The 17877-nt window shown below is 35.1% G+C and overlaps 1 protein-coding gene across 2 annotated transcripts; it reads left to right on the plus strand.

Moving 5' to 3' along the window:
* The first annotated feature begins 918 nt into the window (after nucleotides 1–918).
* LOC115448522 (polypeptide N-acetylgalactosaminyltransferase 35A) lies at nucleotides 919–17134 on the plus strand. Of its 2 annotated transcripts, none has more exons than XM_037444018.1 (11): nucleotides 919–1272; nucleotides 2894–3169; nucleotides 3760–3895; nucleotides 4404–4830; nucleotides 5274–5514; nucleotides 5785–5930; nucleotides 8339–8491; nucleotides 8834–9051; nucleotides 10099–10228; nucleotides 11600–11734; nucleotides 12464–17134. In XM_037444018.1, the coding sequence occupies exons 1-11, from the start codon at nucleotides 1176–1178 to the stop codon at nucleotides 12593–12595; spliced, it is 2091 nt and encodes a 696-aa protein (XP_037299915.1). In that variant the 5' UTR covers nucleotides 919–1175; the 3' UTR covers nucleotides 12596–17134. The 2 variants fall into 2 exon arrangements, with proteins under 2 accessions (XP_037299915.1, XP_037299916.1); XM_037444019.1 differs by having other exon boundaries at nucleotides 2993–3169.
* Nucleotides 17135–17877: the final 743 nt, after the last annotated feature.

The raw sequence follows: 17877 nt of genomic DNA on the forward strand, positions 1-17877 counted from the left end.
CGCGAAACCAAAAAAAAAAGAGGATTCCTCATTATATTTTTCTTCACTGTTAAAGCAAGCGATAATTTATAAAGAATACACACAAGTAAAATAATTTTACAAAAGTTAGAAATGGGGTGTCCTTGGGTTTTGAAATAGCGGACATTCATCTCAGCTTTCCGTTTCACACCCAACTAGGCTATCGCCGCTTTTCTATATAATAAATTAAATATTAGTCACTCATCAAATCCAATATTGTCAATTATACTTAAGTATGTGTAGTCAAATAAACGATCAATACTAAACAATGATTTATAATTAGTACAGGGATTGAAACATTTTTAGAAATGAAAATATGTTGATGGTTATACCCAGGAGAACAGCTACCGCCGCGCTGTATCAGCCATATCAGTGATACGAGGCGCCCGAGCTTTGAAGCTCCTCTTGGCTCATACCTACATTAAACTAAGCGGGCGCCCAAAAGTTCGCACTGCCTTGAAAAGCCCCCAATAAATATAGATACAGGGCCCCTCTATGGCAAGCTATGCTACTGGTTATACCACAAGTACTATGCAACATAATATAAGAATTTATAGGCATAAGATAATACGATATATTGTGACTAATTATATTATTCTTCATAGCTTACAACAGTAAGAAAATATAATTTTCCCATTAAAAATAAAATGAGGTGATTGCAGTTACGTAAAGTGTAAGTGAAAACGGAATACTTTGCGCTCAGTAAAAAAATTTTTTCTGTCATATAATATCACAGAATTATGCATCTAATTTGTGAAAAAAACATGTCGTTGTCATTACTGAGAATATCAATACCTTATTATTAGGCTGCATCATTCTGTCTTTAGGCTCTCCAAAAAAAGTCTAATGTCAATTGTCATGTTCTGATTGTCATCCTGACGTTTGACATTGACATTGTTTGCGACGGCCGACGTATTCTATTTTGTGCAAACTGAATTTTGTAATTTGTAGAAATCAGCATTGTCTTGTTTTGAGACTTTCGTGTATAAATTTTAACTGAAAACAATAAAGAACTTCCGTACGTCCATCAGATAGGGAAAATAGAACAGTTAGTTTATCATATAGTGTACAGATTTTAGATCTTTACGGGTCAATAATAATGAATTGTGTCTAATTTCTAAAACTGGTCTTTACACAAGGTCTGTGAGATATCTAAAATGGGAAAGATCAATAACTCATTTTTGTGGGGAATTATTTTTGCATCGGCGACATGGACTATATCTCTCTACTTATATTGGTTGTTGAATATGAGTGGTAAGTGTTTCATAAAATTAGGAAATTTTTCGGAACATTCTGTAAAAGTATCATAACATACCGCTGTATGTTAGAGTACTTACATAAGCTTCCATAATATATGCTAAATGTATTCAAATAATAATTTTAAATGTTGTAATTAATATTTACCAGATTTTCTTCTGATAATTACATAATTAGTGACACAATATCCGCATTTATGTTACAACACAGCAAATATAGATTTAGCGGACTTTATATGAATGGCTAAAATATACATTATTCATAGAATCCAATATTGACTGGCAATCATATGCCAGAGTTTTCTAAATTGAATTTTTGTGCTAGACATACTGGTGGTAGGTCTCCCATATGTGAGAGTCCACCTGGGTAGGTAGCACCGCAATGTGTATTTCTGCCGCCAAGCAGCAGTGTCTATTCACTGTTATATTCTGGTTGGAAGGGCATTGTAGCCAGTGTTATTACTGGATTTAATAAGACAACATCTCACGTCTCAGGATGGCAAATGCAGTGGAATACCAAACAATACTTTGCAATTCAATGTGTTGAATGATATTTCTGCTGTTTATGTATGGTCATATCACTTACCATCAGGCGAACCGCAAGCTTGTCTCCTCATTCAAAGCAATAAAAAGGGGCTTTTAATTTTTCCATTAAGTTAAAATGAGATATAATTTATTACTTTATTCTATCATCAACACTATATTATATTGTACATTGTACTTTGTGCCTCAATTAAGGTACTGTAATATAAATGAAATTCAATATTTCATTATGGGCTTTCATAGTACTTTGTTAATATTATTGTGGATATACAGGGTGGATGGTTTACAAGAAGCAATAACAGCAGCTGCCTTAACCACTATAGTATTAAGAAAAGTCTGTTAGGAGACTGTTTACCATTTTTAACTCATTAAAATCATCTACACAGATTTAAAAAAAAAATATAATAATAATAATATCAGTCCTGTATTATATACTCGCCCACTGCTGAGCACGGGCCTCCTCTACTACTGAGAGGGATTAGGCCTTAGTCCACCACGCTGGCCTAGTGCGGATTGGTAGACTTCACACACCTTCGAAATTCCTATAGAGAACTTCTCAGATGTGCAGGTTTCTTCACGATGTTTTCCTTCACCGTTAAAGCGAACGAATAATGCACAAAGAATACACACATGATTTAAAAAAAAAATACTGTAACAAAATCAATTTAAACCTTTTTTTAAATAGATTTGTTAAAAATCTCTTTTGTTGCTTATAAGAATTAAAGACAATCCAGGTCCATAAGAAGCAATGACCCATGCTGTCCCATCTCAAAAATCCACCCTGTATATTTTAATAAAGTCTTATGCACTGGCTTGTCTTTATCTGTCACTAAACAGCAGTATGCTAGCATAGTTTCATTTTGTTCTGGTAAACATTGTATTCAGAAAACATTATGAGATATCCATTTTATACCTGGAACCATTTGAAAATTACATTTATTCACGCAAGAATTGTGTGTATAGACCCACAGTATGATTTTTATTTGCATAGAGTTTATAATACATTTATTAAAATTAAAAAATAACCCTAAGCAGCTCACTTAAATGCAATTGAAAGCTGTGTTATTAAATTCTAGGTAATCAAATTAAAGGCAAAGTAGAGAACAAGATACATTACCGTCTTGTTAACACTGACGAAAAGGACCGTATAAAGAACAATGACAAATCTATTGCAGCTTTGGAAGGCAAGAACTTGTTGTATGACAATCCTAAATCGGGCAGCGATAAGTACTCAGCAAATATGTGGAAATCTCACAAAATAAGATCCGATTATCAAAGAAAAATGATGTTGAAGGAGAAATTTGCGAAACAGCTTGGAATGAAGAAGTCAGCAAATCCTGATAATGGTTTAGGTGGTTTTTTTGCAATTTGTAATTAATAATGCCATGGAATTCTTTGGTGGTTATTTTTGATATGAATGACTATCTTTTGCTTGCGGCTGCGTCCGCATATAAGAGTTTTCCGTCATACATATTTGGCTGGAAAACTTAAAAATTTGATATGAAATTTTGAATTTGTTCAAGTAATTTTGTGGCTAACTGCACATTATGAAATAGGCTCCAGTACACCTTAGCTGCTAGAAGGATTGTTTCGAATTATTTCCTCATATTACATATTTTGTTATTTCTTAAACATAGTTTTGTCAAATTTGAAATAATTGTGCTAAAGTTTAATCTTTCATTTTGATTTTATACTAAGTCTGTACAAAAAATATTCCTGTAAGTAAGGAATATTTAATTTAATCATAGTTGTTGGTTTAGAAGGGCAGAACGTAAATAATAAAAAGACAATGTATAAATTTAAAAAACCAGTCCTTGATATTCTTTCCAAATTACGAAAATTTATTACGCGTCGAATAAGTTGCGTTAGAATTTAATGAACTTGTTTTTCAAGTCTACAAATCACTTGTTTCGTTATATCTGGCCTTTATGCGTGTTTATAGACAAGCAGTTCGGGCTCATACGCAATGCAGAAGACGTACGGATCCGTGACAAAGGTTATAACCTTCATGCTTTCAACACTCTGGTCTCGCAGAGAATCGGCAATCACAGAGGCCTACCTGACACTAGAAACAAATTGTAAGTGCAGTAAGTGATGTTACACACTGTGTCATTAAATAAACAATAAGAGTTATTTGCTTTCCTTTCGCACATCTCCAAAACTCGTAATTGGTGAAATATGAGACAGGCGTGTGTCTAAGTATCTCGGGACATTGTACTCTCAAATAATTATGGTAAATTTTGATCTTTGTTCAGTGTATATGTAACCAGTATGGGGGGATGTGGGTTCGATGCAACAACCATTTGGGTTTTCATAATATGATTTTCCAGTGAAAATAACTTTAACGCCATCTTGCACATTGCATGATTTAATATTTTGCCCCACATTCGAAATAATCAGGGATCAGGCCAGGTAACGGATGGAGATACAATATAAAACATTTTGATTTTGTCCTGAAGATATGCTGTTTCGGAAGGATTGCATAGATTCCGTGTCTACTATCTAAACCTTATTTGAGGCTATGCAGCACTATTGTAGAGGCTACATCATCCACTCACTGATGATACCTATGTACATCCATTTCAGGTGTCGCGCCCAAAAGTTTCCCGAGAAGTTGCCGAAAGTCTCCATAATAATTTGTTTTTACAACGAACATTTCGAAACCTTGTCCAGATCAGTATATTCCATCTTAGACAAAACTGATCAAAGATACCTCAAAGAGATAATACTAGTTGACGATTACAGTGATTTAGAGAATTTGCACGACGATGTTCATAAATTAGTCAACCAATTAAACAATAGGATGAGGAAAGATGAAGAAATGCTTGAAACTAATAATTTGGATGTGGAGAACGTTGTTGATTATATAAATGATGACAATAATGTAGATAAGAAGACTACGGATAAGAATTTGAAGCTGAGAGAAGGGTTTAATGTTAGGCTTTTGAGGACGAGCAAGAGAGAGGGGCTGATACGCGCGCGGCTGTACGGCGCTGATAATAGTGTGGGAGAGGTAAGCAGGGCACTGATTTCATTAAAAAAATGTATGATTATTTTGACTGCAATGTACGGTTATTTGAAATGCGATACAAAATTGAATACTGTACTTTTTGTATGGTTATAAATTCTAAAAAATATGCAAAGCAATCTATACTAATATATAGGTATAATGCTGAAGCGTTTTTTTGTTTGTTTGAATGTGGTAGTCACATGAATTACTAAATCGATTTTAAATTTATTTTCACTAATATAGGCTATATTACTCCCGAGTGCTACTTTTTGTCCCGGAAAACACATTTTCACGCGGGCGGATTCGCAGGCAAATGTTGGGATGAAAGATGGCATAGTCAATTAAAATACAACAGCTGTAAATCTCAGTGAATTTGTTAAAAAAATATTATCGTTTAAACTTTCATAGCAATATTTCGCAAACATGAATCAAAGCAATATTTCCAGGTGCTAGTATTCCTCGACTCTCACATAGAAGTGAACGTGGATTGGCTGCAGCCGCTACTGACGCGGTTGTCTGAAGGCGTCGACGGCGTCAACGTGAAGTACTCGCCGCGGGCGGTGACGCCGGTCATTGACGTCATCAACGCTGACACGTTCGAGTACTCCGCCAGCCCGCTCGTCAGGGGAGGGTTTAACTGGGGTCTGCATTTCAAATGGGATAACTTGCCGAAAGGCACTCTTAAGGGTGAGTGGATTTTGAATTCCGTTTTGGTCAGCGGTTAAGTGGCTACTCGGATTCCGTAGAAGGCAGCGTGGAGAGTTTGTTTTTATAAGATAACTATTAATTTAGTATCGAGATAGTCAAAACGAGCTCATTTGTAATTTCTCAATGATTTTAAGTTTAATTACCATTTCATGATTTACTTTCCTTTGAAGATAATATATATTTTTATAACACAGAAATAGATTGGTTGAACCGAATTCCACTAACATAATTTATGCATATTATTTTAAGACGGTGAAGATTTCGTGAAGCCGATAAAGTCACCCACAATGGCGGGCGGTTTGTTTGCCATCTATAGAGAATATTTCAACTACATCGGGAAGTACGACCCCGGCATGAACGTGTGGGGCGGCGAGAACCTCGAGATATCTTTCAGGGTATGTATCACTAACGGTCGTTTTCAAAAAACGATCCCGATCCTAATCGTCGATCCGATCTCAAAAATACATCATTCAAATTAAGGCATTTCGCACCCTTAGAATAAAGTGACCTAACTGAAAATGTATATATTTTCTGATTTTGTTAAAGAACGATCTTCCAAGCATGTCCTATGAACCTATGGCGAGGACAAGACAAAATTATAGTATAGAAACAGAAATTCTCACTTTCGACGACCGCCCAATTCTAAATTCTCAATTGCCTTCTATATTGTTTTCAAATCTTTTTTACTCCTTTCCCACAAATGTTCTTTTTTGTGTTAGGCCATTTAGTTCTAAGGGTGCGATTTCTGAACGTGTCAACAAAAAGCTTTGCGATTCTTGGTCCATTACCGCGATAGATCGAAAAAGGGATTGGGATCGTTTATCGTGAGCGGCAATAAATCGAGCCTTTTCAGGGGAACATCGTAATCGACATTTCGAAAATTGACTAAAGAATATTTTTAAAAATTTATTTTATATTAATTTGTTGAAGGTTTTATATGATATCAATTTAGCTGGCTGGTTTGAATGCCATTATGGTTTCCATAATGATGGAAAATATAAAGAAAATAAAAACAAGAACAAGAAAATGGTGTTACTGTTATACATTCGATGTAGTTTAAACTCTACTTATATAGTGTGTTTATAAATTCTAAGGGCGTTATTTACTCTGTTATTCCTAAAATATTTATGATTTATTTGCAATATTTTTAAAGGTTATTAATCTATATAGATACTGTACTAATATTATAAATATATTAATAAATAAAAAACTTCTCATATAAAAAGTATGACATATCGGTTAAGATGTCATTAAAAAGAAGGCTCGAAATATAGCTAGTTATTCTGTATGAGCCAAGAAATGTGATCGCTTTAAAAGCTTCATGATTGTAAACAGTAAAATATTACTTAGAATGCTAAATTAAATATTAAAATTTTGTAAGATATTATGTTTAGTAAGGTACCTTTTTCTGTTATTTAACTTTCTGGGTGGTGTTACTATGGTTTAAGATACTGGCAACACTTAACGTCATGCGAGCAATCTAAGTAAAAGTACTTACCTATATAGTAGTGTCATTTTCAAAATAATTTTATATTTACCAAATATCTACGAAGTTTTAGATATAATTGGATTATGGTTTTTTTTTGTGTGTTTAGTTGTATTTGTTCTATGTGTTTCCCAAATACAAAATAAATTAATTAAATATGTTAGCACAATTGATTACATTTAATTAACATTAAATATAATTTGTTTTTCGCCTCTAGATACTTTCTTGTGACTAATCCTTTTTTGTTATTTTATATGCGCGCGCAGCGATTGTTATTTTTCTAAGTAATTCATTCGTGCTATACGATTTTCTAATGTTTTTATGCCATGCGATAGTCTAATCTATTTGAATGCTAATAACTCAAAAACGCAATTATTTTCCTAATTATTATTCACATGTTCAATCAGCACAATTTCTTTAGCTGAATAAATGTACATTGATGATTATTTATTTTATAACTTGCCTTTTCTGGAGTTTAAATATGGTTCAACTAGAGCCTGAATCGAAATTTGTTTAGCCTTTTTGTCTCGGGCGAACAAACTAAGAGTATTTTTTTACTATTTGTATTTTGTATTCATATTTTAATGTAAACGGTCTACAGTGCCATATAAGTCTTGACTACGCGCGTCCACACAATTGAAGTGTCGATAAGTAGACCTTTATAGCAATTGCGAATGAATATTTTTAAACGTGCAGCAAGGTGTCTCCACTGTACCTGATGGTGCGTGGAGTGGGGTCCAATAGAACGTCGACTGACGAGATTACCCCTCGACAGTCGACACAATTATGCCGGCCTGTTGGAACCGGATATACACAGGCTGATCCCGGAACGCGATACACTTATGTGAGCCATTGTAGCGAGTTTTAACACCCTGTGTACGGTGGTCGCTATCTGGGCTGATATAAAACATATCCTACCTCCAGTGGAACCATCAATATAATCTTACATCTTTATAGTGGACACAAATTACAAGCTTATCATTCATGTCAGTTACTGCGGTGAATCTCCTATTAATATATGCGAGTTACTGCCTCATCCGCCTCGGTGGCTTAGTTATATTTCGTGCGCGGTAGGATCACCGCTCTGAGGTCTCCCGTTCGTATCCCGGAGTCTAGAATTTGTGTCCGATATGGTGCTCGCCCCTTTTTACATCATGAGGCAGAACACGCATTGCAAAATGTGGGTGCCCTGGTTGCATGCCTACCCACGGTTCAAGTGACTGTAATATTTTTATTTTCGGTCCCGATATGCCTTTTAGTTATTACAAGCTAATACGGTTTGTTCAGTACTAATTTTTCTATATATTTCAATGTTAGATTTGGATGTGCGGCGGCTCCTTGGAGCTGATCCCGTGCAGTCGCGTCGGCCATGTATTCAGGAAAAGACGACCTTATGGCGTGGGCGAGAAGGAAGATTATATGCTACACAATTCGATGAGGATGGCCCGCGTGTGGATGGATGAGTTTGTGGTGAGTGCTTTATTGTATGGTGAAACACGTAATTCGTGCGCTGGTAAGCGTCGCGATCGCATGTAATCATTAATATTGTGTTGCAACCAAAACTATGTATTAATGGGTTTTGTTTGCGGTTTCTTCTAATCGGCCCGAAACATCACTTACCGTCCCGCTTTACATCTCAATAAAAAATAACCCACGTGCTAATCCAGATTATAATCAACTTGGCTTTGGATACGCTGCTGTATCAAGATCTCTGTGTCTAATTTCGTCCAGGTCAGCCGTTCTGGCGTGATAGACAAACATCAAAACTTCCGCTCCCCTAACATTTCACTGGACTTGCCCAATCTGTTACAGAAAAAGGTGATAGAACACAACCCTTCGGCAGCCCACGTGTCGATAGGAGACATATCCGAGCGGGAGGCACTGCGCAGTCGGCTGCAGTGCAAGTCTTTCAAGTGGTACTTGGAGCACATCTACCCTGAACTGGAGGCGGGCGATGATACAGCAGCCAAGAAGAGGATGGCGGCGCTGAACGATGTCGACAAGAACAAGTTCCAGCCGTGGCATTCCAGGTGTGTAGACAGCAGTGGCGAAGGGTGACATTTCTAAAAAGGTAACCAGAGTAAAAAAAAATGCCTTAGATAACATATCGCGGCCAATTTAAGAGAAAACAAAAACTAAGACAAACGTAGATAAACCTAAAAGAGAAGCCGATAGGAATCGGGTTGTAGGGACGCTTCGCCATTGGTAGGCAGTAGTGTTTAATCGTTTACAATCTTTGGCATGACTTTGAATCAGACATACTGAACATTTTTGTCGTTTCTCTTTACATAACTTAGCTGCAATTTTGAATTAGGCACAGACACCAAATATAAAGTTACTATACGTATAGTTAGACTATTTTTGGGTTTTTAGCTATATCTAAAGTCGGTTTTTTGTCACATGCTGTTGAAGAGTTCCATTGTCTATCTTACTCAAATCCTAATATACTTATTACTATACGTTTCTGTAGAACTTGCAAATAGTATATTATAATTTACTCCTTTAGCAGCAAAATGACGAAATGATAGTGCGTCTTTAGATAAATAGCCCACATTAGAGATCATAACATCATAGTCAAACATAGGCGTAATAGGCGCGTGCAACTATACGAACGGGCTCTGCGGCTCGAAGAGGTCCTTAGTCCTTACATGGCATTAGTAGGCACGTTCTCTGCACCTTGAATGAATGAACACCACTTCAGGGTCATGTCACGAATAGTAATGGTTTTAATAACCCAATCGATGGCTCCTAAATAAACTATCGAATCTGAAAAAATATCGATATTCACTTTTTTAACGTTTCTCTATCTAGGTACTGTTGTCAAACCCATTAAAAACGTTAGTAAATGATTTTTAATTAAGCTTTTTTTTCGTTTATTTACTTTTGAATTAAATGGGTTTGGTAGTAAACAGTACATAGGTAACGAAATGCTAAAACGTCAATATAGCCATTTTTCCAGATACGACAGTTTACTCAGGAGCTATCGAAATATGGGTTTCTGACGTTGGTTGTTGTAGAGGATATCAGTTTTTTTTGTCACATCACTCACTCCGACATTCTCTATAATTTAATTTCAGGAAACGCAACTACACAGATTCGTATCAGATCCGTCTGAAAAATACTACGCTCTGCATGCAAAGTGCGAAGGATATAAAGACGAAAGGCAGCGGTCTCGTGCTTGCCAACTGTATAAGGACGCTGAATCAGGTATTGTGGGCTATTATAATAATAATAGAACTCTTTATTGAACAACCAATAAAACATAGAAGAAAATACAAGACATATAGTCTTGTAAACATTTCGCTAAGCCATGCTTAGTTAAAAAAAATACTCGATCAGCTGTAAGTCAAAACCCGCCATTTCGCCTCTTAATAAGGTTTAAACTAGGAAACTGGTGATGTTTTTGACACCTATTTAAACAATACTTAATCACTTATTGCTAAAACAAGGCTATAAGTAAGACTGATACTATACATACAGGTTACATTAAAGTGTAAAAAAAATCGCGTGAATTCATCTGAGGGTTGCCATGAGGGAGAATGGATCGGATTAATGTTGACATCCCACATTGGTATGCGATGATGGCAATCACAAAAGTATTTTGTTTATAAACGAAATTAAGAATCGAGCGAGCTTCTAATGTAAGCGATGTGTCAAACGGAAATATTCTTAAGTTAATTTGTTATGTATGTGATGTATGCACTGCGCTCTGAGACATTGGTGGTTAATTCAGTATTTTTTCCAAAGTGCAGATACAAATATATTACACTATCTGACTCGCCCAACTTCGTACCGCCTAACAGTCGACATATTGACATTTATATTTATACGATGCTAACGTCACTCAATTGTTTTGCCTTCGCAGAACCCCTACACTAATACTTAAACTTTATGGTATGGTATTAAAGTTCAAATTGACTTTTAAGTATTATTACGAATCTTTTGTATGGGAGTATAGAAAAGTGTTGTTTTTAAACTTTTTCAGGCAATTTTCTTAATTTTTGTCTCTGTAACAACCATCCTCGTACTTCAAGGAATATTATAAAAAAGAATTAGCGACATCGGTTCAGCTGCTCTCGAGATTTGTGCTTAGCAAGACATTCAGCGATTCATTCTTATATTATATGGGAAGAAAATATTTTAAAAATAATATAGCAAAAAAAGAAAGGACATAATAATCATAATATATAAAACAAAGTAAGCTACATCGGGCTGATGATAATTATTTTGAGCTAATCGAATTCAATGTAGCCTACAAGTATTGTCAGTATATATTATAGGAATATACTTCTTCTTGCGCTTTATGAACACATTTTTCTAATAATGATGAGTATTAAAAAAAATTAGTTATGTATACAAAGGTGAACAATAAATGTGTTTTAATAAGTATTATATTTTTTCTTTCTATTTTTAATTTATTTTAGTATATTTGTTTATCTTTAACAGCAAAATGATATTAAATAAAAGCTTCCTTTTTTCAACACTATCTCGCACCACACACAGCATACCATTAAGTGCAGGAGGTCTATTACCGTGGCCATTTAATTTCGTTTTAAAATATAAACTCTTCCTCCCCAGATGTGGTTCGAGACTGACCGCAGCGAGTTGGTGCTGGGGCGCATGCTGTGCCTGGACGCGTCCAACAGTGTGGCGCCCTCTCTCGGCAAGTGTCACGAGCTCGGCGGCTCGCAGGAGTGGAAGCACAAGGGGACCGTGAGTACTTGCTAATACTCTTTGTTGATGAACGTAATCTTTCAAAGATAATTATAGTGTTAACTTATAAAAGTCGTTCTGCTAGGCAAAACATTCTTTAAAGTTTCAGTCAGGGGCCTTATTCTCTATCCCGCATGTTATTTTGACAGTGCGTAACAAGCACGTAACACAACGCATCGTGTTTAGGACTATAGAAATTTGGCTTACAGAATACCATTCCACGCACATTTCTCGAAGATAACATGACACGGCCGCGTTACGCGTTTACACTATCTTACAGAATAAGGCCCCAGATTGATAATATAATTAATATAAAATTTGTGTCAAATATACACCTAACCTTTAATGATTGACGTGTCATTATGTATAAGAAGAAAAAAAAGTGACTTGTAGCGTGCCATCCAGGACCGGGTTTATCCATCCTCAGCACCCTTTTCAGCGACTTATTATATGACTTAACTAAATTTTTTTTTTTTTTTTTTATCAAGGTTCGGCATAGTGAAAGGAAGTGAAGGAAGTGAAGCCTAAAGAAATACACATATACAATGTTTGGTATATAACTCGTCACCCCGATTTTTTTTATCACGTGCCACCACTGGCACGCTTGTTGATGCATCATCCCTGCCCTATCACATTCATTAATACCTGCAAAATATTAGTACTCCTGTCTTCACAAAACTTAATGTGGATGTTTTTTTTTCTAAAAATCATTTTATTAAATCCTTCCAGGCCGGCAGTCCTGTATATAACACGGCAGCAGGCATGTGCCTAGGTGTTGAGCGGGCGTACAGAGCGGAGCCAATACTCATGGTGATTTGCGACAACTACTCGAACAACCAGTGGGACTTCGTCAGATCTTAGAGCATTCAGTCAAGTAACTAATTGAGCATGCTGAATAAAGGTACATCAACGGTCAGTTTCTACGGACAATAAGTTATAAGATGTCTTTGCGACGTTTCGTGACTCATGCCTTTGACTTTGCTGTTTTTAGTAAAGAAACTGGCTGTTGAAATGTTAGTAATTTATATATTTTATTACTGAAAAATTTTATATATTTTTATCGAATTTTGTCGGTACGCACATGGCAAATTGTTTTGAATCTTATTTGAATAATTTTAACGTTGTATTTTGTTGACGCCGGTGATGGCAATTTGGTACGTATATTATGTGCACTGCGACTGTTATCGTCAAATGTGATCGAAAATCATTTTGTTTTAAGAATTGATTGCGTTTTTTTATTGACATTAGTGGCTGAATAAACTCGTTAATGTATTATTATTTTTATGCTTCGTAATTTTATAAGTTTTTTGTATATTGGAGGAAATATATTTTCACTAACGCGTAAGTACAAAATAAGCTTGTTACCACGTATTTTGTAGGGTTTGTACAAAGGCTATTTTGAAGCATCGCTTTTTTACCTTTATACATGCTGTTAAGAAACAGCACTTTTTGGAGTATTTACTTATTTTACTGCGCCTTACGACATACTATCTCTCTATTACTATTCATCTCACCTGGTGATGGGATGAGTAGTCAGCCTTCATTATTTTTTTATTTCTTTCTATCCATGACAATATGGGAATCATTGCATGCTATCCTATCTTATTGTTACACATTAGTCCACGTAATTTTTGGTCTCATTAGTCATTTCTGGGTTTGGAGTTCTTGTACCTGGTTGACAACCTAATCAGGTGGTCTTTTTGTTTATGTTATGCTCTCTAGTTCGCGATATCTCTAACTCCTAGAATACCGAGTGCAGATCGTTTCAGATCTTATCCAGCGTTGTAATCCACATATCTACCTCAACATCTTCACTTCAGCAACACGGACAAATTCAGTTATGGACATAACTAGGTGATTAGCTAACCGCCATTTTCGAAAACGATGCCAATCGCTTTTTACGACATTTCAACAAATTCGGCCAATCAGAACAAAGCATTTTTGACGTGCTTACAAATGACTTATTTTAATTGGTTCAATTGAATCGGATTGAAGATTGAGATTTGGATAGTTAATTGAAATCAGCTGTAAGAATCATTGCCGTACATTTTTTCATATATAAAAAAGTATGTCGCCTCATAGGCATACCCTATTATAATGGTGATGCACATCACCGAAAGACAATAGGGAACCGGCCTATGCTTGATTTTGTGCATTGTTCTATATGTAATGGTTAATAATAGAAAAAAGAAGCACTCTTGCAAAAACTGCATGAAAACTAGTTATAAAATGAGCTAGTGATTCATATTTCAAATATTGTAACGTGCAGAAGTGGGCGCGTTGTGGGGTTTTCGCTTCATCTCCTCCATTCGCATGCGTCGTAATTCCCTTTTACGTCTAATGTGTGTATTTCGTCTCTTTTCTGTTTCTTGCTAAATACCACTTTCACCGAAATTCAAAGACTTATAACTTGTTGAATTTTTACCAGATTTTAATAATTCCTTCTGTGTTATAATTTATATAACGTAAATATTTGATGAACGTAAAAGGACAAAAATTAGTCCGGTAGCCTATTATGTATTTGAAAGGTGGCACTAAAGCTGCCACACCCCACGTCGTTGTTGCTCTTGCTGGACACGCTCACCCGGGCATGTAGACGGTTATGGGCATACGCCCCGTGTAACAGTTAACTCCTCAGGCAAGAAGAGCCTAGTCGTACTGCGCAACCGTCTCTGCACGGAGTTGTTTAGTGCATCCTGTATTTGGGACATAAACTGTGACACTATTCATCTTTATTTATATTTTTTTATATTCCTTTTTCTCTTTAAAACTTATAAGTCTGTTATATTATTTTACTTTTTAGTTTATTGTTTTATACTTTTATAATATTATTATAAACATTAGGTAATTTTATTTTCTACAGATATTTTTATATTTTAACATTTAAAAGTTAATGTTACAATATCTACTTAATTGTTGATTGACGTGCCAATCAACCTAGAAAGGCTGAGTTAGAGTTTTGGCAGTAGACTTTTTGGGCTCTTATACCCTTGCAAATCATCTAGATACCTACTACCTAGGATCATTCGCGACGGATTAAACAACATTTAAATTTGAATAGAGAAGATGGGTAGAAGTATGCACAGGCTTTTACTAACAAGACAGGCTTGGGATCCGGATATATTGCTAATGAAATCGGAACCCAAAAAACGAACTGTTAGGCCTCAAGATACTAGATAGGCTAGAAGATACGGAACGCAACCTACGGTTAAATAATTTTTTAGTACGGATAATTAAAAAATAAAGGTACACACTACGTATTAAGTCCCCTCCGTAACTATGAAGTGTGCAGTAATCGAAACGACGGAAAGAAAATTAAATCAATTTATCTTGTTTATATTCAACGAAAAGTAACGTTAAATACAATATATTCGGTGTGACGGTAAATGTCATATCGAAACTAATATGCGGGATATAGAAAATTGTTCATGAAGGACAGAAACATACTTGTTACAAACGTAACACAAAAAGACAAGGTAATAAATAATTGGGTTTCTGGTGGTTTAGCAAAAGAAACTGGTTGTTAAATTTGTTTCGAAAATATGGAATATTTTGTAATATTATAATAACTTAAGAAATTCATTGAAAAGAAAAGTAATACTTATTTTTTTTCTTTACACTGTTTATTATAAATTTAAATAAGTTTTGCCAGTTCGATAGATATTGTGGATGTATAGTCGCTCACATTTTGTGTTCCTACCAATATATTTTTTTGCAAAAATAAATTATAAGTCATTTAATTTACTTGTTGCGTCAGTATTATCAACAACGTATATGCCGTTTTGAAATTTTCAATTTGTTGTAAATAGATATTTTGTTTAATATTTACTTTTTATATTTTTTTACCTTGTAATATTGTATACGGGCCGAGTAATCCAAGATCTTTTTATTTTTTTAAATGTATTGTTTATATTCCTTTATCTCCTGAATACCGTCATATTGTTGTGCATTATTTTTGTGTTTTGTATTTAGTTATATTTTATTAAAGTAACCTTAATTAAAAAAAAATAGAATGAGTTAGATAGGGCCCCGAAACGCAGGCTTTATGTTTCTTATGTTTGAACCCGTAAAATCAATTTTAATTACTCAAAATACTTGAAAATTGTACCTAGTAACTTCCTAATATTTTATGCCTTTCGAAACGTTTTACAGATTCTGTTCCCTGGGGTCTTTTCTCGGTCTGTTCGGATCACTTTGAGTATAAAACCTTGGTTAAAATCTGAAACCCCAGACAAACTGGTGGCATTGTGGGTGTTTATGTGGTGTGTTTTGTGACGCCCTATCACTCCCCCCCCATATTTGGTATTGCATAAAGTTCGCGATTGCAGCGACCTTGTGCGTTTGCGAGTCAGTCGCCGAGTATGAAGTATGCCGTGTGCACATACCATTCCAAAGTTTTGAACGGAAATATTTGAGGAGTTTGTTTTAATACAAAAATGCTTAAGCTTTATATCATGGAGTTAGGTAAAATTTTCTGTGAATTGAGACGATGTGCTTATAATGAATGTCTGTTACAGTAGCGACATCATCCAGCACTGAGTTATAAATTACTGCATGGTACTGTACTCGTCACCCTTTTTTCCTTCATAAAAAGAGATTTACTTTACTTCACTCAAAGAAAAAAAAATGTTTCAAAGAAACTTAACGTGTAATGGCGATTTGGAGAATTGAACGTTGAACTACTTTTGTGGCTGACTGTACGTAATTCTTCATATTGAGTGTAAAATTGGAAGAGTTGAAATTGAAAAAAAACTGTTTAAGAATTTGACGCAGGTAACAATCATTCGTAATTATAGCAAGTATAAATTCGGTCTGTGTTTGGTCCATTTATAGCGATGCAATCAGTTTAAGACCTCTGTTCACCTTGTGTGGCGGTACATTAATTAACTTATGAGCACTACTAAATTAAATAATCGTATACTCGTTTATGAATAGTGTAATGAATAAAGACAAGTGGTTGTGGATTTGCTGTTGTTTTAAAAATGTATTGAATGTTTGAAAAACTACGATATTTTATTAGCAAATATTTTGGATATGTAATGCTAATGCACGAATTGTATAGTTTATTTATTGGCAAAATACAGCCTTGATACTGCGATACAGTAAAAGTAATAGTTTAATACATTTGAAAATAGTGACGTCACGCCGTTGACTCCACGACTTAAGTCCGATATAAATCGTACGACTTTGTCGCCTGTGATCGCGGTAAAATGATTTTGATATTCGTATTAACCACATAATGGTATTTCTCAGTGAGTAGATCTTTGAAATGTTTGTATTTAATAAATAGTCGTTAGATAGTCAATTCGAAATCATATAATTTTTCTACAAATCAATGATGTATACTTTTAAGGAAATTTTGTATGGAATGGAACGTAGGAAATAAATGTCATAATTGTATTTGTGTGCTTTATTTATGGTTTTCATTAATCTTATGGTAAATATATAAAAATATTCGAAAATATATCTGATTAGTCTCTTTTTGTTTTGTATCCACTATTATTACTCGACTTCGGGAAAACACCGATAGATTAACATTGGCAGCCATGATATAAAAGAAGAAGAAAATATAAAAAATTGTGTTTGGTAAGTATTTTTTGTGTTTCGTTTGAATGAAAATTCTTCATAAATTTTAATATCATTTGTTGGTGGACTTATTGATTGATTTATAGTCTAGTTTTCTCATTGCAACCGACGTGCATTGCAACGAAAAAGGAGTGATACCCTAGTGGGTTGTGGAATGGACTGCCGAGATGAATGTCCGTTGGTTCAAATCCCAAGGGCACACACCTTTTTTCTAAAGTTATGTGTGTATTTGTGAATTATCGGTTGCTTTAACGGTGAAGGAAAACATCCTGAGGAAACTTGCATACCTGAGTTCTCTATAGGAATTTCTCTATAGGGTGTGTGAAGTCTACCAATCTGTACTGGGCCAGCGTGGTGGACTAAGGCCTAATCCCTCTCAGTAGTAGAGGAGGCCCGGGCCCAACATTGGGACAGTATATAATACAGGGCTGATATTATTATATTTATTATAATATAACCGACTTTAAACAGTTGACTAGTGTGGTCATGTCGTTTCCTGCAGCTGGTAACATCTGTAACAGGATTAATCCCCCATGGCCAATGAATATCAGCATCAA

Source organism: Manduca sexta, chromosome 27, assembly GCF_014839805.1.
Source record: "Manduca sexta isolate Smith_Timp_Sample1 chromosome 27, JHU_Msex_v1.0, whole genome shotgun sequence".
NCBI lineage: Eukaryota > Metazoa > Arthropoda > Insecta > Lepidoptera > Sphingidae > Manduca > Manduca sexta.

Bases quoted from the DNA above. Each gene is read 5' to 3' on its own strand.
- LOC115448522 (XM_037444018.1), top strand. From the start codon at position 1,176: ATGGGAAAGATCAATAACTCATTTTTGTGGGGAATTATTTTTGCATCG. The intron at 4,831-5,273 runs GTAAGCAGGGCA...CAATATTTCCAG, and splicing joins CTGATAATAGTGTGGGAGAG to GTGCTAGTATTCCTCGACTC. The intron at 5,931-8,338 runs GTATGTATCACT...TTTCAATGTTAG, and splicing joins ACCTCGAGATATCTTTCAGG to ATTTGGATGTGCGGCGGCTC.